This window comes from Macrosteles quadrilineatus, unplaced genomic scaffold (assembly GCF_028750875.1).
Source record: "Macrosteles quadrilineatus isolate MER2022 unplaced genomic scaffold, UCM_ALF_1.0 Scaffold_4__1_contigs__length_99947679, whole genome shotgun sequence".
NCBI lineage: Eukaryota > Metazoa > Arthropoda > Insecta > Hemiptera > Cicadellidae > Macrosteles > Macrosteles quadrilineatus.
In genome coordinates, this window is record NW_026542597.1 from 56,039,988 (window position 1) to 56,061,833 (window position 21,846).

The following is a 21,846-nucleotide window of genomic DNA, read 5'->3' on the forward strand; positions in this document are numbered from 1 at the left end:
TTTAGTATTTAATACCTAAGGAATCAGTGATGAGTCAGTCAGTCAGTCAGTGAGGGCTTTGCATTTTGTATAGACTACGTTTACTCAAAGATTAACACTTAATGATAGCTTCAAAACTTACTTTTCCTACAGTCACCTGACAAAGTTGGCTTCCTTGTACTGTTTATAGTACAGAAAGCTGCTAATTGCTGCATATTTATACTTTGCCGTACGGTTTATACTTTGCCGCACATCAGGATTCCAACGAAACAACACAAAACAGCGTGGTTCTATTATGCACGTAATTTGTGTACGCTTGGAAATAGGTTGGCAACACTTTATAGTTTCGGTATTTCTGAACTTTCTGGACTTTTCTTTTAAACGTTTTTAAAATATTCCTACGATCTTAACAAACAAGAAAATACCTTTAAAGCATTTTTTTAAGGCGCGGAAACCACTTCAAATTACAAAAACATACGGAACTATATTCTCAAAACGCGGAGCATATTTCTTGCCGAGGAAAAATAGCGGAGTGATACGGACCGCGGGTACTACTTTCTCTAGGGCACCATTTGTGTTGCCAGCTGAACCTAAAAACGTGTTGTATAGTGTTTGAAAGACTAATTATTTATATGATTTATAGTGACTGTAGGAAAAATATAATGTGTAACACGAGTGAAAAAGGCCTTTGCTGCACTCGAGATCATTCCGAACTCGCCTGCTCTCGTGTGCAGCAAAGTGCCACTTTCACCACTAGTTACACAATAGTTATTTGTGTAACTAGTGGTGAAAGGCACTTTGCTGCACACGAGAGCAATGTTTACGCGGAATGATCTCGAGTGCAGCAAAGGCCTTTTTCACTCGTGTTACACATTATATTTTTCCTACAGTCACTATAAAACATAAATAATTAGTCTTTCAAACACTATACAACACGTTTTTAGGTTCAGCTAGCAACACAATTACACAAATGGTGCCCTGGAGAAAGTAGTACCCGTGGTCCGTATCACTCCACTATTTTTCCTCGGCAAGAAATGTGCTCCGTCTTTTGAGAATATAGTTCCGTATGTTTTTGTAATTTGAAGTGGTTTCCGCGCCTAAAAAAATGCTTTAAAGGTATTTTCTTGTTTATTAAGACCGTAGGAATGTTTTAAAAACGTTTAAAAGAAAAGTCCAGAAAGTTCAGAAATACCGAAACTATAAACACGAAATGACAGGTTAAATCGTAGTTATAATAGTCAATCAGCTGTTCATAGTATTGTTATCTTTAAGTGTTGCCAACCTATTTCCAAGCGTACACGGATTACGTGCATAATAAAACCACGCTGTTTTGTTGGAATCCTGATGTGCGGCAAAGTATAAACCGTGCGGCAAAGTATAAACCGTACGGCAAAGTATAAATATGCAGCAATTAGCAGCTTTCTGTACTATAAACAGTACAGGGAAGCCAACTTTGTCGGGTGACTGTAGGAAAATAACTATTTACTTACTTTCGCTGCACTCATTTTACTTTGCCACACTCCAGTATTACAACCAACCAACACAAAACAGTGTGCTTTTAAAAGGGATGCAATACGTGTATGCTTGAAAACAAGTTGGCCACACTAAAGATACTACGACTATGATCCGCTGGTGCAGAGTTTAAAAGATAGGTACTATGACTACGATCACCTGGTGCAGCGTTTCAGAGCCTTTGAATATTGATACTACAACTTAACCTGTTGTTTCAATTTAACATTCTATTTCCTTTAACACTTGGATTCAACCAAACATAAAACAGGTATATCCTTACTGTTTGAAAGACTGGTTATTTACATGCTTTAAAGTAACTGTAGGAAAAATGTTATGTGTAACACGAGCGCAGAGTGCCTTTGCTGCACTTGGGAAACTTTATACTCGCCTCTGCGGCTTGTGCATAAACATTTCTCTCATGTGCAGTAAAGTACCACTTCGAGCACTAGTTACTCAAAAAACTATTTTGTCTCAAGAACGAATTCAAGAATTTTCAGAATGTAGAGTAAGATTTGAGAGACATTTGAAGGTTTTAAACTATTTTATTTACAAAAGCTTACATAATGTTTTCAGAAACAAACTCCTTCGATCGCAATTGACTGTCCATGCTTGGACCCAGGTGGTAACCTGGACATTCTACTCTGAAACAATTTAGAGGTTGAATAATACACAAGATTAAGTTTGATGTATATGACAACATAATAAGTAAAGTCAACAGCAGTTTCACAACTCATAATAGTGTAACAACCCTAAATACCTTTAAGCAAATCCTTATCACACAATAATAATTATTTTTCATTAGATACGTTTGATAATAAAGGGTATTAGAAATTCAAGCCATAGTTGGTCAAAGAACATAGTAGAGTCGGCCAGGCACAGAATGCGCTAGTGTAAAAAATTCTATTTTTTACCTTTGTTTGGTTGCTGACACATCTAATAGGTTGAAACAGTTGCTATAGCTCATAATAAGTTGTTAAATTACCGGTACATCAGCAGTTGAGTCGACCAGGCACAGAATGCACTAGTGTCTAAAATTAAATTTGCTATCTTATTTTGGTTGCTGACATATCTAATAGGTCGAAACAGTTGCTATAGCTCATAATAAGTTGTTAGGTACATCAGTTTGATTTGAAAAAAATGTGTGTATTCGAAAGAAATCTGTAACTTATATCAGCTCAATCTGTCGGAGGCTTACATCAACAATGAATGACGATTTTGATTTTAAAACTGGAAATGGAATGTATAGTTTTTTTTCCTATATGGGGTGGGGGTATTCAGCTACCCCTAGCTACTTCGGCCTTATGGCCTATTGTAGCACCCTTAAGTCCAATCTGACAGCCCTAGGCTTCAGATATAGCCCAGGAGCTGAAGGACACCCAGTTTCCTCATCTCTGTAGGTTCCAAGTGCAGCCTTCCCAGAGATGTGAACCTTCTTTGGGCCAACGCTGGACAGTTCAGCCAAAGGTGTTCAGAGGTTTCCACCTCATTTTCGCAGGACCTGCATTCGTCTGTCTGTGACCTCCCTATGGTTCTGAGGTGTTTCCTAATAGGTCCATGCCCGGCTAGCAGCCCTACTAGTAACCTAATGTCCCCCTTCCTTTGGCTCAGTACGCCTGTCCAGTCTTTCATTGTAGGGTTGATTTATGTTTTAGACGTCCTCATTTCCTGGGTTGTTTCTCCAGGCCTCAGCCTTTTGAACCTTGACCTAGCCTCGGACTTTGGCTACTCCTGAGCTTATTGGGGTGTAACAGTAGGGTTCTGGTCCTGTCAGTTGTTCTTCCACACCCTTCCTGGCCAAAGCATCAGCTTTCTAATTCCCCTCATGCCCCGAATGTCTAGGGACCCGAGCTAGTTTGACTTGGTTCCGCTTAGCTTTTTGAGGGTGTTTTTGCACCCCTTTACTGTTTGTGACTCTGTCACACATGACCCCAGCGCCTTTAAAGCAGCTTGGCTATCTGAGAGGATCATTATTTTTCCCCTCCTCAGGTTCTTACCTAGGATGGCATTTGCAGAGCACTCAATCGCTAGGACCTCTGATTGAAATACTGTTGCTGCGCTTCCCTGAGGGCTAAGGAAATGTTGGTTTTGATGCCATACACCCCCAGCCCTGATCTCTCATCCTTTTGGCTTCCATCTGTGTAGTATACTATATACCAAGCATGCTCTATCCTCTATCCCTCTTAAGGTTGAACTGTTGCCAGTTATCTCTTTCTCTTATTGCAATGTATAGTTATAGGTAACAGTAAAGACCACTAAAAGGTACCTTTGGTTTCTTTTGATTGGTAGTTGAATAGCCAATACACATTGACTGTGTGGTGTGAGCGTAGATCATCTCCCCTCTTCCTGCCTCGTAGGTCTTTACGACCAGTACTCCCGCTAGCTTCTCCTCCACCCTGCTAAGAAGTGGCGAGTCTGAAACATACAACTCTGGTTGGAAAGGATTGAGAACTTGATGAGGCAAACAATGCTAGTAATACCCTTTACTATTAAATAAAACTAGAGACATAAGACACAAGTCTGAGACCCATGTGGACAAATTACACTTTGTGTACACTAGGCTACTCAATTCTAACTACTGGTCAGTGGCGTAACAGAAGGGCCCGCAATGCGGGGGGGCCCGGGAGCTGAGGGGGCCCGCGAACCGGTGAGCAGAGAGGCCCGTGAGACGAGTGGGGCCGAAAAATTGGAGTTCATTATTTTTTAAATGTATTATCAATCATTCAATAATATGTTGTTATCAGTTATTGTTTAATTTCGTTAGGCCTCTTCAGTGATAACAAACTAGGGTAACAAATTTAACGTGTTATAACGTGGGTCTTTGATTATTATGCAATCTTACTTTCGTCACCAAGAAATATTTTACTTCTCGGTGATTTCGTACACTGCTTATGTCGTCTGCAAACATTTTGTTACTTTGGAGCCTGAAGTCATTAACATTGGCTGGGGCTTTTAATATTGTATTATTTTACATTTTAGTCTTGTCCTAATATTGATTGTATTTTGTTAAATACAATATACTGCTACTCTACTGACTGTGTTTGTTAGCCCATATCTTATTTTACCTCACAATTAACCAATAGTAAAGACACATTTGTTGTAAGATAAACGCTTACAACATAATAAGACGCTTGGAATCAATATAAAGATAAAAAAAAAAAAAATCAATAGGCTATTATAGCCTGTGATAAAAGTATGTCAATCTATTAAATTAACCAGCTTTTAGTGTATGAGTTAATTATAACCAAAGATTAAACTAACCTAATAAATTAATACTTTTTCATCCTTCAGTCATATTTGGGTTAAAATACGCACATAGTGGCGTACCCATCTTAAATAGGTAACTGATAGATTGGCTTAAATACTTTACTTTGAAATGGCGATCATACCAATGTAGGTATTTTAAGCCAAGTATGAATGGAGATGAGTGTGTAGGATGAGTAGCCCAACCTTTAAGTTTTGAAAGGGACTAAGGCCGACATATTTCTTAGACACAGATGTTAATTAATAGCCAATACAGCAAAAGGCAACTAAAGGGGGTTAGTTGGGGAATTCGAACCACATTTTTGCCTTGTAATTAACGAATTAGTCTAATTATCAGGGTAATAAAAATTGATAACATGCGTGATAAATTAAATGTAAAATTTTTAACCTCCTTGATATAAACATTCTGATAGACGGATGGAAAATAAGGGTTTTTTTTAAATTTGATTTCAAAACTATGTACAAGCACTAATATTGATATAATGATGTAGTGAACACTTTCATCAAATCAACCTTTTATAGAACATAACCCATATTTTAATATTTTATTTGGGCCCGTGAAAATTTGTTACACCACTGGTAGCCTCCAAGCTTATGCAACATCAAACCCTAGCCTTAACCAACTAAAACAGCTCACTTCGTATTATCTTATTGTCCAGCAAGAACCTTAACATCAACTTAATACAACTAAAACTAAATCATATGCTGTGTAGGTATTTAACCAGAATATGAAAGCAGAATGAGTGTAGATAAATGTGAAGTTTTGTTAATAACCGGAACAGCCAAGTTTCTTTAACTAGGACCATCCAAGCGGACAGCTAGATTCATTTTCGAACCACCAAAAACCTATTGACTTTTATCAGGGTTGAACCATGGCCACACTAAAAAACAGGCCGTAATGCACGTCTAGCATGAGGTCACGATAGAAGACGGCAAAGACGTAATGTTTGCCGTTTGTGATCAGCTGCTTGTTTTATTCTTTTCATCGAAAACAAAAATATAACCTTAATTACGTCATTGCTGTCTTCTATCGTGACGTCATGCTTGACGAGCATTATGGCCTGTTTTTTTAGTGTGGCCTTGGTTGAACTAGGTCTAGCATTTGTTTATTGCTAAGCAAACACTATAACCATTCAGCTACAGAGCTTTCTGATCTACTTACTCAAGAAGTCCTCTCGTACTGTGTTTTGAAGGGCAGTAATAGGACATTTGGAAGACTTAATGTTTCTGGCTACTTCCCGCGCGAGACAGGTGGATATGAGATGTTCCCCGCAGCCCGTTGTTACGACTCCAACGTCACCTTGAGCCCAGCAGCCTGCGCCTTGAATGCCTGCCTGAGAACAGTGTCAGTTGTCAAGCTCACTTTGTAGGTTGGGTTGAATGTTCAAATTCTATTCCGGTTTTCCTGATCTTTATTGCATCAGCAGGGCAGGATAAAGTTTTTGATTATAGCTGGTGTAAGCTCTTTTTTTGCTCACTTATTGTAGTAAATTTTGTTTGTAAATTACTCCCTTGCTCAACAATGTTGCCCTTGTGCCAACACTCTCAGAACAAGAATAAATTTTAATATTGTTTCTTCCCTAATGATCGTATAAACATAGGCCTATTTAAAAATGTGATAATCATATTTTAAAGTGAAGAGATTAGTTGATGGCAAATGACTGTTAGATTGTGGACATGTAGTATAGTGTCACACAATTCAAAATCTTGCAAATACTCTTTGGGGTGTCAAATCATAGTTAATACACATGAATTCATGAAAATAAATATACAAATGAAAGCGTTTTACTTCAGTTAAACTATGAAGATAGATAACACATCATTGTAGGCCTACTTAGGATCATATTTTATTTCATCCGAGTATGACTTATAGACGTAAGGTTTTCCAGGAAAGTGTTTTTCTGACGGATAGTAACCATCGTACCTAACCTAAGTAGTTAATGTGTTAAGATTGCAAAGAATGCCTTGAAACGATTTTGGTAAAAGTACCTGCCAATTAATTTTAATGCAACTTCATTTTTACTGCTCAAACTCGTATTACATCATTTAGATTCACATAAAGTTCTGCACTGAGTTTAGATTGTTCTCTTCCAACGAATTACATCTCCCCCTTCCCTTGATGCTTTCTCTTAATCCCCATTAATGTATGAACAATGTTGAAGAAATAATTAACCACCATGTATGACTGGGGGGAATTCATGTGTGATAGAAAGTATTTGCTCAGAGAACTATAACTGTTTCATTGTGTTGCGTTGTCCAGTTGATCGATCTGAAGCTTGAGGCATGTCTTGAAACCCCTTCATATCCATAGGGATACATTAGTATACACCATAGAGTCAAGATCAGAGCAGTGTGATGATAAATTCTCAGGAAGTCCATTTTTAGGTATATAATAAGCTCAGGAGAATCTTTGGGACAACCATAACCAGATTTGAATACTGCAGTAACGTAGTTTTAGTTGGTAAGTTATAGCACCCAAAAATCTTACCGTATGCTTGAGAATCATTACTGTTGCTACTGGTCATAATATTTGCATATTGTTATTAGAGACATTGAAGCAGATTTTCAAAGTTTGTTATTGTTGGCCGATATCATGCTTAATTGAAATGATGATTGACGCCAAGAACTCACCTGACCTATCCTTCCTTCTCGTTTGAGCAACACTCCCCCGCTCGAACACGCTGCAGCAATGTTCCCGGCAGAGTCAACACAAACTGCTCCCACTGTATCTAACACTTCCTGCATCTTGACAAACAAAAATACTTTGTTTTACATTACTGTTACAAAAATATCCAAGAAATATTTAGGCTACTGACAGACATATATTTACCTCTTGTTTGATTTGCTCTTCGGTTTTCATCAGTTTTGCTGAGTGTTCATCGTACCAGGATAATCTCTTTTTGCAATGTTTATACATTTTTAATGCTCTCGCTGTAACAATGAAAAAATTACGAGTCTGTAGCATTCATCAGTATTATGTTTGTTTGATGAAACTGACAACCAGATAAATAGTGCCATGAGAATAAAGCCACCAAATAATTCCACAAACCAGTATGAAGCAACCTCTTTCTCTTGGCTGTCGGTTCTTTGCACCATTCCTCCAGCAGATACTGTATTTTAAGATACAAAGAGGCTATTAAAGGGTGCTAAATTATAACACAGCCACAGTTGCTGACAAAAAACTAAAGAAATCAAGATCGGCTATTCAAAGGACATTTACTGTGACAGTTAAAAAACTTGAAGATATTTTAAAGAAAGAAATAGTTGATTTTATACAAGTATCAGCACAGCTTGAAGTAATAAATAATCATTCTTACATTCTCAACGACCTAAATTCATCATTATATGATCGATTACTAGAAGGTGATGCAAGAGATGAAGACATCGATGAAGAACTTCAAGGGCAAAATGAATATATTGTCCAATATCAACATATTTCTAAAAAAGTGGACCATCTTATAACACCCAATACATAATAAAAAAAGAGTGTAATAAAACAAATGCTGTCTATTGTCCACCTTCAAAAGAAAAAAATCAGAAAATACTAACCGCTAATAAGTGAATCACAATCAACTATTGTGATGTTGTTTTCTATGGCATACTTGAAAGCACCTTCTCCTGCTAACAGACTGAAAAAAGGTAACATTAAATTTCACACCGATTCCAGATAATTTACTTGATGTTATGGTTTGGCAATAGGGAATAATTGGAGTAAACCAATGCAAGTTTATTTACTAACATATAGCCTAAATTAATACAGTATTACTAATAATAAACTCAATTTTCAATGTTTATAGCATCTTTTTAAATTCAATTCTTTTACAAATAAAAATTTAAAATGATTTGTTGTCGCCTTGTGGTCCAAGTTTAGTCTACTGGATTGTGCACATTTTGACGCGAATGTCATCTTCAGACTCCGATAATAAAAATTCTTGCCTGAAGAGGAGTGTTTTGTAAGTGAACTTTGACACCCCTCTTCCAAGATCTTAGTCTTTAAAAGTTGTACAAAACATGGTTAACAACTCTTTGACTGACGTATCTATCTATCTATCTATCTATCTATCTTCCCAACAAGAGGTCCCTATTCACTTTCCACATCAAATATAGCTTCCATAGGTCAAATATGTGGTAAAATAAAGAATGTATGAACCTTTATCCATTTGAGGAGATGTCCAAACGCCACCAAAAAGGTGAAGGTACTTTTTCCGTGAAAATCCAACATTCGGATTTTTAAAAGAAAGAAAATTAGACAAACTGCACGCACATATTTAAAGTGTGTTCAACACAAATATAAAGTAGGCTACTGAAGGATAATTAGAATTGACAAAAATAATCTGTGGTGTCAAAAAGAGAAGTAGTAAAAACATAGCAGCCAAACACTTTGAAACTTTACAAGCTGCTAAGCCCATGCTTCGCAACAGGAAGAGGACGCGAAAGAGAATAATTACGTACTTCTTAGAACTGCAGTATGAAATAAGTTATATCTACTATTATTACTACATCCATTTAAGAAACAAAACTTAATGTTACCACATGTTAACATTCTTCTTTTTTCAGGTACCGTAATGAGTTGAAATTCCCAAGACAATCTAGTGCAGTGTATAAAGTGGCGCTGTTGCGTGTTAAAAAATACTGTACTCTATAATTTAATTTGAAAAAATATACTTATTTGAATGTGTAGACCTACTTATTATCAAAACCCTACTTATTTGAAGTCACTAGATCCAAAGGAATAACAAAAAAAAATTCTAACCGTTCCAAATTTAGAAGATATGAGGCCCACAGTAGCTTACACTAGAAAGTCCCCTGCATTCTGATTCTTTAGTTAACAGACAACAGAATTCTGGAGCTCCATCAACATGATGAACTCGACACTTTGTTTTCTACCGATCAGCAAATAGACCTAGGAAACTAGCTAATAAAGTTTTCGTATAGGCCTTATAATATTAGGGGTTTTATGCAGTGAAATTGTGACCACAAAACTAAATTGAAAATGAATGTCCTCGGTTACGAGGGAATCGTGGACATCTTTTGCGATCCCAGAGTCATCTCCTACATCTCCTGCCATCGCCACAAAATTGTGAACGTCTTCCTTGTTTATGGGAACATCATCCTCCTTTCCCGCTGTTGCGAATAAATACCGTAGTGAATATCTTTTGTGATTGTGGGGACATCATTATCATCTACCGAGATCGCAGAAAAATCGTGAAAATCTTCTGCGTTTAAAAATCATTTCCGTCTTCTGCAACCGCATCAAAATCATAACGTCTTTTGTGGTCACCTGGAGATATTGTGAAAATCTTTCGACGTCACGGAGACTTCGTTCCCTTAGTCCCAACAAAATTTTAATCTTCGATTGTGCAATCTCCGCGTGTGCTTTTGGTAATCGCAAGGTTAAAGCTTGTCTCAAAATTTAAACCCCCTTGAATGCTCATAGGAAAAATATTGGGATTTTAAGAGCCCTTGGAGGCTGGCGGTCATCTTGGATTAATTTAAAACAGCTGCTGAGGAGCTATTTACTATCCCATAATATTGTTCCAAATACCAAAGTGATTGTAATTTAAATAGGTTATATAGGGCACTATGAGATCAGAAATTTTCTTTGTGGTTTTATAATTGTTTTCCAAAGGAGTCCTTGGAAGCTGACTGCCATCTTGGATTTGCCCACAATAAGAGCAATGTTAATTTCAACGATTTTAAACAGTCACTGAAGGGTTAAAATTTATCACCCCATTGAAATATTTGGTCAAATAGGCCTACCAAAGGAATTGTAATTGAAATAGCTGGTGCACTATGAGATCAGAATTTATCCTTGTATTTTTGTAATTCATTCCTGTATGTTTTTTTCTTGATGGTATTATTTATGTTAATCTTGATTTGTTGGCTACTCATCATATAAATAAATTTATACACAATTTACAAAAAAATGTGTATAAATTTATTTATATGATGAGTAGCCAACAAATCAAGATTAACATTTTTGTAATTGTTTTATGAGTAGGGTCACCTAGGCTCCAAGAGAGCAACTCTATTTCAGTAAAATCATTATGAACACAGCTTAACTTTCCTATTTGTATCCTTAATAATGAGTAGGGCCTACCTACCAAATTTCAGCATTCTAGCTAGTCAGGAAGTTTGAGAATTAGTGATGAATGAGTCAGTCAATGAGTGAGTGAAGGCTGTAATTTTTATGTTTAAGATGTTCATTTTACCTGGGAGGAACACGTCCGAGAGGCAAACTAACAAGTTGCTGTTGACAGATATGTTTAGCAAGTGCGACAGGATTCTTCACACCGGCAACAGCACCGCAAGCTCCAAACGAGAAATTCTCCCCATTCATGACACTCGCGTCACACTCGACCTGTCCGTTCCAGCTCAGGTTGGAGCCAAACCCAGAGTTGGTCAACGGAGAATCTTCCAGCAGCATTGTAGCTTCCACAACAGCGTCAATTGCAGAACCTCCTCTCTTTAGAACATCTATTCCCTAGAAACAAAATTATTTTAAGAACTAGAATGTCACATCAAAACTCAGATAAATTATTTGTTCTGTTGAAGTATTTTTTGAATAAATTAAGGGGAGGAGGACACTTACTTGTTTACTTGCTTCTCGACAGAGCTGTTCATATCTCAATCCTAAATTATTTGAATGCTGACCTGCTCCTAGAACATGTCAAAATTACTTTAGGCTACCATATGTGTAGGCTATGAAAAAAAGACTACCTATCTCAGATTTAGTGGTTCATGATATCTATTGCATCAACTTTATGCCCACAATCAGTTAAAATTATTGATATGCATACATCAAATAATAGCGACTCAAAAGATTGTGTTTAATTTTGTTAAACTTACTGGCAGAGTGCCTCTTTGTTAAGTTACCCCCCTTAAGTAAAAAAAACCCAGATTGGTATGAAATAAACAAGCATAAAGACAAATTAGTAAACAATTTTGGTGGCGTGATTTTACCGAGCGCATAGTGGTACAGTTTATGTCATTTTCGCGCAACAGACGTTTTCCATGACTGTACATTTTGATGCCTGACTGTAGAGATGCATGCCTGCGTCGTGACTCATGAGTAATTTTCGTTGTTTTTTTGTTTGTGATGTAGGCCTAGCGGTAAGTAACTTAAATATTTTAAAAGTATATTGCTTCGTTATCATTTTGGTTGTTTTCTGCTCTCTCTCTCTGGCTACCACTAGAAGTTTATGCCTATCTATGTCGAATCGGCCACAGTCCTGCCTGGTCTGACTTAACGAAGCTGAACTGTACATCAAATGAATAGGGACCAATAGGTTTAACAGTTAGCCTACCTTTGGCTTGGCATGTCCAATGTCACTTATACTGAAACATCCCACTGTCTTTTAATTAGGATACTTCACATATTGTTAGACCTACAAACTAAATATAGCCTATGGTACAATTTAATCAACTTTTAAAGGAGCATATAGACATGGTCAAGGAGTTATACATTTAATACTTAAATACTTTTTCATGAAATGGCGACCATAAAAAAGTAGGTATTTAAGCCAAGTATGAATGGAGATGAGTGTAGGATGAGTGTCGCGATCTTGTAGTCTTGTTAGTGACTTAGGCCGACATTCCTTGGACACAGCTGTTAATTAATAGCCCATACAGCTAATGACAACTAGGGACCTACAGTTTATAGTGGAATACGAACCACATTTTTGCCTTGGTATATACGAATTGGTCTAATGATCAGGATAGTACTGCGGATAGTCGTAGTACTCACTCGTGTGGACGTTAATCCACACCAGGGAGTATCGCATCCACAGTGCATGCCTATAACTATGTGGATTAATACTATCCACTGAATCCGTTAAGTTAATAGTTTCAATTTGAAATTATTGGTTTTTTGAGTGAACAAGCTAGGCTACAGTAACTTATCTTTTAAAACTTAGATCTAGCCTACACTCAGATGACACAAGATAATTTTATGTTATGGTACACTTGTTTAACCTGTTATAGTTGGTGAAAAATCTTAAAATTAAGATGTGTTATGTGTTTAATAATTACTAGATGATGTAAATACTATACATTACCAACATGGACACAAACGAAACCCGACATGCTTGTAGGTTAAAAATTAGGCCTAGCTTAGCACTTAAGTGAGTAATGGTTTCAAATGATACTTTTAGTATAATTTTTTATAGAGTTCATTGGTTAGGTTGTGTTTTAATAACTGTCAAGTAATGATTGTCACAACAAAACATTCATTATTTTCAATCCTGTTTCAATAAATTATTAAATTAAAATAAATACTCAATTTGACATTTCGTTAAAGAAAACAAACAGTTATCCAAGTTATGCCTTCACCTTCTTTTCTCTATGTGCCGAAGCCAGGCGTCAATCTGATATGGTATAAAAACCATGCAACTCTTTTTAGTTCTAGAAGTTGGTATACTCTTTAATCTACGGTTGTGGTTACTTACTTAGAATTTATAAACAATTGCATAAAAACTGTAAAACGCAAAACTCTTTGATTGAATTGCCGCCTGGTCAAGGGTTTCTCGGGTTAAACTGTTCAAAATAAAAACAGATGGATGAGCATCTTAAAGTTTCTGTTAAACAAATCATATGATAGATTGTAGAGTATTGGCATAGACTAACCGGGGACGCGGAAAGGTCGCCCCCGGAAACATCACCCCCCTACGTCATTTGCACATCTACGTGAAAATGTCTTTAATTTGACACCTCAAACGTCAAAATACGTCAAGCCGTTATCGAGTTATGACTGTGAAAAGAAAACTGCTTGCAGATTAGTGTTGGAAAAAACTATATGATTTATTTGGCCAGATGGTGCTTTGTTTTCTGCTTTAAAAATTGCCGCGACACAGGTAGCACCATTGTAAGACACTTCTTCTGTCTCTTATTATGTACATAAGAATCTCACTTGGCTCCTCGGAGCTCTCGTCCCTACTGTCTGCCACTGTGCTCGCTGGTCTGCCAGTCTTCAAAGATTTGCAAATGGGTTGGCATTGTAACCCTATTTCCCGCATATTTTTTCATAGCATTTTTTGTTTGAATTGTGCTTAATTCTCCTTTGTGTTCTAGTGACATTGTCCTACTTACTTATATATCTGTGCAAATTCAGGATCATCACTTTCTTGAGGAATTAGAGGACCCACTCGGTGGTAAAACGTGTCACGGATCTTAAAATTGTAGATCCCTTTTGGAAATTTCTCATCTTAATGAGCTTCGGAGCTGACCATGGTAAAGGCAGAATGAAAAAGTAAATCGGTCCCGGGCCTAGGTCTTACCGTCCTACCTACGGCAATAGCTACTTCCCTATAGGGAAATTCACTAAAAACCTTGAATGAATGAATATAAAAGCTTTTTACTACGCATATAATACACATATAATTTATAAAAATTAATCTTTCTCACATAATCTCTACACCTACAACTGGAATGGCCATTTTTGGAATGAGATTCTTTAAACAAAAGAACATTGGAGTTCGGAGTAACGTACGAAAGGACTATTGAGACTTCCTGTACACTGGTCACTCGGGAACGATGAAACTGCCCCGATATTTTAGGTAAGTTTTAAATGATGAAACTGCCCCGCTCATTACAGAGCATCAAGAAGGGTCACCTCGCCATACCAGAAATGCTGAAATTGCCCCGAGCGCCCGGCCAGGTAGCCGCTACGGGTCTGGGGAAAAGGGAATTGTTGTTGTCCCTGCGTTATGTCAGTGACTGCAGTCTTCTAATAACGGGGACGCGGAAAGGTCGCCCCCGGAAACATCACCCCCCTACGTCATATTGACGTCAGAGACCGGGGGGTGATGTTTCCGGCCGCGGACACTCAATTTCAGTTGCAGCATGCACTCGTCAATATGGCGAGTTATTTTAGAGTTTGCGTATTAATTAGATAACTATATCCACTTATCATATACAATTACCAGATTTTCTAATTACAATTTATGTTAACCGGATACGTTACCCCCGATCGCTTTCAAAATGCACACCCCGGAAAGGTCCCCCCTGCCATGATCACCCCCGGTATACCTGCTGTAGGGCTTGGGCTCGTGACTCGAGCCAGCTAATGTTCACAAGGGTGGAGACTGTCCCATATTACCACCGCTCGACTGAACTCTCGTGAATGTGAAGGATTTTAACTTGCATGAATGGGAAGGATTTTGTATTATTACGCAAATTTTGTCGATATTAAGATAAATACAAATTAACACTTCGATATTGTGCTTTCTCTAGACATTTCTCGTTAATTTTATACATAAAATGTATAAATCTTACTAATATTATAAATGTGAAAGTTTGTTTGTTTGTTTGAAGTTCAATCACGCATTAACTACTGGACGGATTGGGCTGAAATTGACATAATAGCTCACATTCCCGAATAACATATAAGCATGTTCTTATTTCGAAAACCCTTTCGGGCTCCGCCCCAGTGGCTCTGTAGTTCCCCATGTTAACCTTATGAGTATCTATAATATTAAAACGAAACAGGGTTTTTTTATTTCACGATTCTGAATCAACCACTTGACGGATTTTCATGATTTTAGTGTTGAAAGAAATATAATTTTGAGAACTAGGGAATGTCGAAGCGATAATTTTAGTTTTGGGTTTCAGTTTTTTAGAAATTAAGTTTTAATTTTTAAAAAGTCTAGCAGCCGACGCTAGCAATTTAAAGTATTTTCAATGCTGGTTTAACTAACAGCTGGTTTATAACTGTCATTGAAATGTTTATGTTACGAGTTGTTTGTTTACAAAAATATTGTTCGTTAGTGTTTGTCTACATACTATTTCGTACGAAGGACAGATACTCTGCTAGTTACATATAGTTTTTTTCCGTCAACGTACAAAATGTATTTGAAACACGTGGAAATGAAATAAAATGTTTATAGTAATATAAGTAAATAATTAAGTAGAGAATCAACTCGTAATAATATGAGCATGCTTTAACCACGCTACATCATAATACAGTACACACTTGACAAACATTTTCACATTTCCTAATACTTAAATTGTAAACATTGACCAATAAATGTTGTATATAATATCCATTTAAAAAGATTATCTGGATTTTATGGTTAAATAAACGCATTGAGAATATTCCTGATTTGATATTGGGGAATGACTCTTTCCCGTAAAAATAGTTTAGAAAGTAAATATTGGTTAGTTTCTTCAGAAATAAACGGAAAATAGTTCACACTGTTTACGTTTACGTTGACGGGAAACAAGCAACAGTGTCACATTCACTTTATTTCATCATTTCACACTGCTGATTTTAAATAACTAAATTTACATTGAAGTAGTAGAGTTATTCAATGAACGGTCGCCTTTTGTTTTGAAAAGTTACACATTTAAATCTACCTGTCGTTCGCAGAATATTTAATACGTAGAACTTAAAAGTTTGCAAGAGAACATAATAATTCTAAGTATAGTATCCACTATTCTCAGAGTATTGATTAATAATGGAATTCGTCTGTAATTTGGAGACTATTAGTTCGTGGAATACAACTGTATTTATAGCGGGATGTATTTTTTTTTTAATAGCTTAGACTTCCCCACTTCAGGTATCCCTCCCAAAAATACCAGAACCAAATACGTGTGTTTAACATAGTTGTTAAGGAAAAGTTTAGTTATAAATGTAGTTATAGTTAGGCTATTTACTAAATATTAAATCCAACTAAAATGTAGCTTGCCAATAGCTAGTATTTTTAAAGTCAGTTTCATCTTTCTTCTATAATTCGTACATATAATTCATAATTATCAGTGTTATGTAGCCTATGTACATAATTAATTTGGAAGGGGTTAATTTGTGAACAGAACCCGTCATAGAGTTTTAAACAGATTTTAAAAATTTTAATGCAATTTGTAAAAAGTAAGATCCAATCACAGGGTGTTCCAAAAATGGAGGGTTCAGGATCGAATCTTGAATTATCCTTTGGTCAACATAAGGATTTTTAGTATACACTAAAAATCAAATAGTATCAAATGTCAGATAGCATATATATATCTATATTATTAATACGCTACGTGAAAATGTGTGAACAATAATGCTTTTTTAGTTTAAGATTTAATGCCACATATTATATACCAAAATGTTTGTTTAGGGGCTAGATTTGCAAACTGAACTTAATTTTTGAAAAGTCCCTTGCACTCTGCCCCAGTGGCTTTTAAAGTACCCACGTCATCTTTATGAAGAACATATTTGTTTACATTATGATCAGCTGAATAATTAAATAAGCTGTTAATATTTTTGTTGCAATTTAAGGAAAAGTCACTGTGTAACAAAAGACTTGGTTGAAGTGAAATGTTTACTATTTGGATTTGGGTTTTCGTAAATATTACAATGAAAAAAGCGAGAAAGCCTATAGTCAATTTAATATATAAAAAAATAAAATTAACCCTGTGCCGATTATATAATTGAAAGAGCCGATTTGCAAACTATGGAAACATAGGAAATTTATAGAACATTACTAAGTAAAAAAAGTGAAAATAATTCTTTTTATTATTTATAATCCTTGTTATGGACATCCTAATGCGGCTATGAGTGGGAAACATTTGTAGAAAACACTAAAAAATCGACTCCATAATCTTTGAGTCGACTCTTTTAAAGTCATCGGAAATAATGACTGTTATTCGTTTTAAAATAACGCCTATAATACTTTGTTGTTAGGTCTTGCTATGAAACTCTTTATTTATGAGCCAGACTTAGTTAACAGATGTTTAAATAAAAATATACAATTCCGGCTTTGCCCTGGAAGTAATAAGTCCTGCAGTCTATGGTTAAACTTAAAAACTATTTCAAACTACGTCCATATATTTAGTTGTTATGGTTTTATGTTTTATGGTTCTACTGATTGATATTCCACCACAGCGTCTGTTATTTTTCTGTAGAAAAGTGGTTGTCCAAGCGACAATAAAAATGAATGAGCGGCCGACCCTCAGAACAATGGGCTGGGGAGGACGGGCAGCAGGTAGGCTGCCGAGCAGCCCAGCCCTACTAGGGGTAGCGTTTCAGGGGGGGACGATTCCGGGGTGTACATAGGGGGTGTCTTGCCGGGGAAGACCTTTCCGTTTCTCCTTGTTTGAATTAAAATTAATAACATAATTAGTTCATATCAACTAGACTTTGATAAATGTCTTGTCAAGCCCTTGGGGGGTACGATTCCGGTCGCGGACATAGATTTTATACCAGCTGGTTGTCTGGTTTCGTGACGTCACGTTTAGCCTGGGGGGTGATGTTTCCGGGGGCGACCATTCCAACCAACACAAGTAGACTTTTCATCCCATTGTAAATTTTGAAGCACGTTTTTCGTGTCTAGTTCATGTACGTGACACAAAGGCGCTAGTGTTGATAAAACTTTGTTTCCATTATTTCAGGGTTAATTTCTTGATTTGTGCTTTACTGTTTGGTTATATAACTAGAGGACAAGTTATTGTTTATGATTAGATCGTATTATTTGGTTAAACGAGGTTTTAAATGGCTGCAATAACGGGAAACAAATTGTAAACAAAACACGACCTCTACATAAACCGTACATGAACTAACAATAAAATTGTCTTCAGCTGTTCCATAAGGATGAGAAATCTACTAAGGGAGTATGTTTTATCTATGGTATTGGATTGATAACCATTATTTTTCTTTATTTGGCGGTTACCACAGCCGCCTTTAACTCCAGGCCGCGGCCTTCGGAGTGGCAACGTTGCAAGTGGTATTGTAACAGCTGTTTTGTTTGGATGGTATTTGTGTATTTACGAAAGACATAAGACATAAGATCGATTTATTTCCTTTAAAACTTACAAAGCTTGGATACTTGACTATGAAAATATTGACTCCGCTTTAAATGTACAGATACAGATTTTAAATTTATATTGTTTTGGTTTTAAATTCGGTATGTTTTATTTTCAATATTTTAATAAATTTTTGTTCATAAAATTTAAATTTAAATCAATAAAGTGCGAATTATTGACTTGATGTCACCTGTCTGCCATGTTATTTTATGGGACATCTGACACTAAATAACCCTACTTGCGACGTTGCCAATTCTACAAGGCCGAGGTGGCCGTGCTCCAGGTAAGCTCCTGCCCCCACGCACACCTTCAGTTGCCACCTAACATGAAATTACGCCACTATGCACACTGGCAATCAACCCGTTGGATTTTTATTTTGTCAAAATAAATATATTTTAAACTGATGGAGTTATTTGAAAGAAAGTTCATTGACTCTTTGAGTATTTCCCCTATATAGGATATTCGCTAAAATAAAAAATAAAAAACCATTTAGGTATATTGCTTTAGCATGAAAACTGAATTACTTGTAAGCTTGAGTCGGCCATGGCTGTCTGTATTAAATTACATAATGTAACATTATAAACGAGGAAGCGATATAGTAGAACTATTTATCGTCAATGTAAGACGTGTGGTGTAAGTGTAAAGGCATTATACTCTACGAACGATTGTGTTGGACTAGTCGCATTGTGATTGATCACTAGCCTGACAATGTTGGACTGCAATCGCAATCACAACTGTAAAAGACTCAACACTACTGCACCCGGCCTTCTGATAACAGAGTCACTAGAATACAAAATTCAATAATCTTACTTCAGCATATTTGACTGTATGCGTAAAACATTAACCAACACCGGTAGTATAAATATTACAGTTAGCTTAGTAAATAGTTCATAACACATACAAGAGTAGAAAGTCGAGTATATGTATAGACACACTTTCACTCGCGTTTTGAACGTTATTTTTGTTACATTACAAAGACTAATTGTTTTCTTGAACATTACCAAACTCGTAGCATTTTTCAGGTTATAACTTCAATTTAAAGTTAATATTTACTTTGTTTGTACAGTTATGGTTGTTGAATATTAAAACAGTAGTAGACAAAAAAATAACAAATATTTTTGTTTACATCGGCAAAAAAAACAGTAAACATTACTTTTGCATAATAAACCTTCTTCTCCCGTAGTAAACAATCTAATGATGAAGTTTCAATGGTGATAAACATGTAACGAAAACAGGTCATTTCACAGAAGTGTAGCGAACAATTACTTTTACTTTAAATATTTTTTTTCTTTTCCTTTTTCTTATCCCTAGTTGTGTTCAATGTTCAATATGCTACTATTAATGCATCAGCAATTATGCAATCCCTAAGCCATACTACTACAACCAGGCCTGACTACCTTCAGGCTCATTACAAAATGTCCTGTCGCTTCATTTGAAAGTTGTCAACGAATAATAACATTAGTTGCAGTTAAGTACATTAAAACACTGCAATTTAAAAGATTGAAAAACTAAAATGAATACTCTAGTTAAGAGGGGTCCAGATGTGATTGGGAACATTTATGCAACATTTTGAATTGCATAAATACAAGCGCCATACTATACCCAAACAAATTTTAGTATTTAAAAGCAATCCTGAACGTTAAAATCAAGAACACGAAACATTTTAATGGAAATAAGCTCTCAACAATTTGTTTAAATTTGTATAGACTATTAAAACGTTGTGAAGAACATTGTTTATCAACTCAGATGTTTAATAATGAGGAAGTAAATCAGTCGTTATCCAGGATCACGAGACGCCGGATCATGCCTATTGAGATTCTGGAGAAGGCATTAACCTCAATTCCAAACAATAGAGCTTATTTATAATTTAAAGAGTGGAATTATTGTTGCTAGTGGATCTTAGTGCCAAAAACCACAAACAGTTTAAACATAATTTTTTGCGTATTGAGGAATGTAATGATGAAATTTCGGCAAGAAAAACATATAACGAAACAGTAGTGTGGCGAAAATTATACCATTAATTTTGACAGTGTTATAATAATTTAAAAAGCGAATTGTCGTTTCCAGTCAATGTGTAAAGCCCCTCTCATCCTCGTCAAAACTTTGAAAGCTCAGGGAGCGGAGCCAGGTAGATTTTGAAGGGTGAACAGACTCAGAGCAATCTTATACTGCAATATGTCAGCCAATTTATTTCAGTGGCCAGTCTAGACACCTCATTGTTGACTAAGTGATTATGAAATATTGAAAATGCGGTGTATACGTCTGAGAATGCACCCATAACATTAGATCAAATAAATGATTCAATAAAATGTTCCATACGTTATTAATGACAAACTAAGTAATGCGAATTAACGCAACAATGCTGTTAATTAGTGTTAATACAAGCAGGTTATTGTTAATTCACGTGTATGTGGCTGCCTCAGGTTAACCGTGATAGACTGGTTAGCTAGTTTTGTCTAACGAGGAATATAGTAAACCATCAACATAACGTCGACTTCGACTATATCGATTAGACAAAAATCTACATGAATCTTTTGCACGTAAAGGACATAACACGAACGGTTATAATATAATTGTTCATTGAAAAAAAGTATTGGTTACATTATGTCATGGTACTTTATCGCCACGATAAACCAATATTAATTACAAAACACTCTTAACTAAAAAGATTAACAAAGCATATACTGAAATTAAATTATGATTTGGTTATTTAGTATTTTATTTTTAGTTGTAACTATAATTCTATTACATATTCAATATCGTTACTATCTATTTTACATATGTGAACCAATTTCGCATGTTTACAGCCACCTTATGGTAAACAAATAATAGATACAAATTTGAGAAGGTCAAATGCATCAAATGAGCTAATTTTTGGCACATATACTTGTTTTGGAAGTCCTTTTAATTTTCTTGAATTTTCTTTAATTTTATTGAACTCTGAGATGACCACATCTATAATAAAAGACCACTTTTCCGATCTCATTACAATGCTACTGCCACATATCATAGGCTATAAAATATAGCCTATTTAATAATAACCGAAACAATCTCGGAATCTATGGTTAAAATCCTGAAGCAGTATCAAAATCACAAAACATTTCTTTAAACAAAATTATCGTTTATAACCTTCACGAATAAAGTAAGAAAGCAGGTTGCGGCCGCCTGCCTTGTAAAGCGAGTTAGGCATAATGCAGGCATGCACACAATGGCTAGGTACATTGACAATGAAGTTTAGGCAGCAGACCCAATTATGTTCCACAAAAGCGACATCACTTATGCAGCAACTGCCCCTAGGTAGTCATGATTAGTTCC

General features: G+C 36.0%; 1 protein-coding gene across 2 annotated transcripts; it reads right to left on the reverse strand.

Annotated features, from left to right (window-relative positions):
- Positions 1-2,016: 2,016 nt before the first annotated feature.
- Positions 2,017-13,055, reverse strand: LOC128992310 (threonine aspartase 1). 2 transcript variants are annotated; one of them, XM_054415813.1, is made up of 9 exons: positions 12,810-13,055; positions 11,345-11,412; positions 10,965-11,236; positions 8,302-8,381; positions 7,583-7,683; positions 7,384-7,497; positions 5,915-6,086; positions 3,755-3,903; positions 2,017-2,132 (listed from the first exon to the last, which is right to left on the reverse strand). In XM_054415813.1, the coding sequence occupies exons 1-9, from the start codon at positions 12,835-12,837 to the stop codon at positions 2,061-2,063; spliced, it is 1,056 nt and encodes a 351-aa protein (XP_054271788.1). In that variant the 5' UTR covers positions 12,838-13,055; the 3' UTR covers positions 2,017-2,060. The 2 variants fall into 2 exon arrangements, with proteins under 2 accessions (XP_054271788.1, XP_054271787.1); XM_054415812.1 differs by having other exon boundaries at positions 2,027-2,127.
- Between the last annotated feature and the right edge of the window lie 8,791 nt (positions 13,056-21,846).

Bases quoted from the DNA above. Each gene is read 5' to 3' on its own strand.
- LOC128992310 (XM_054415812.1), bottom strand. From the start codon at position 12,837: ATGTCGGGTTTCGTTTGTGTCCATGTTG. The intron at 8,382-10,964 runs GTAAAATGAACA...ACCTTTTTTCAG, and splicing joins CTCGGACGTGTTCCTCCCAG to TCTGTTAGCAGGAGAAGGTG. The intron at 7,498-7,582 runs GTAAATATATGT...TTGTTTGTCAAG, and splicing joins AAGAGCAAATCAAACAAGAG to ATGCAGGAAGTGTTAGATAC.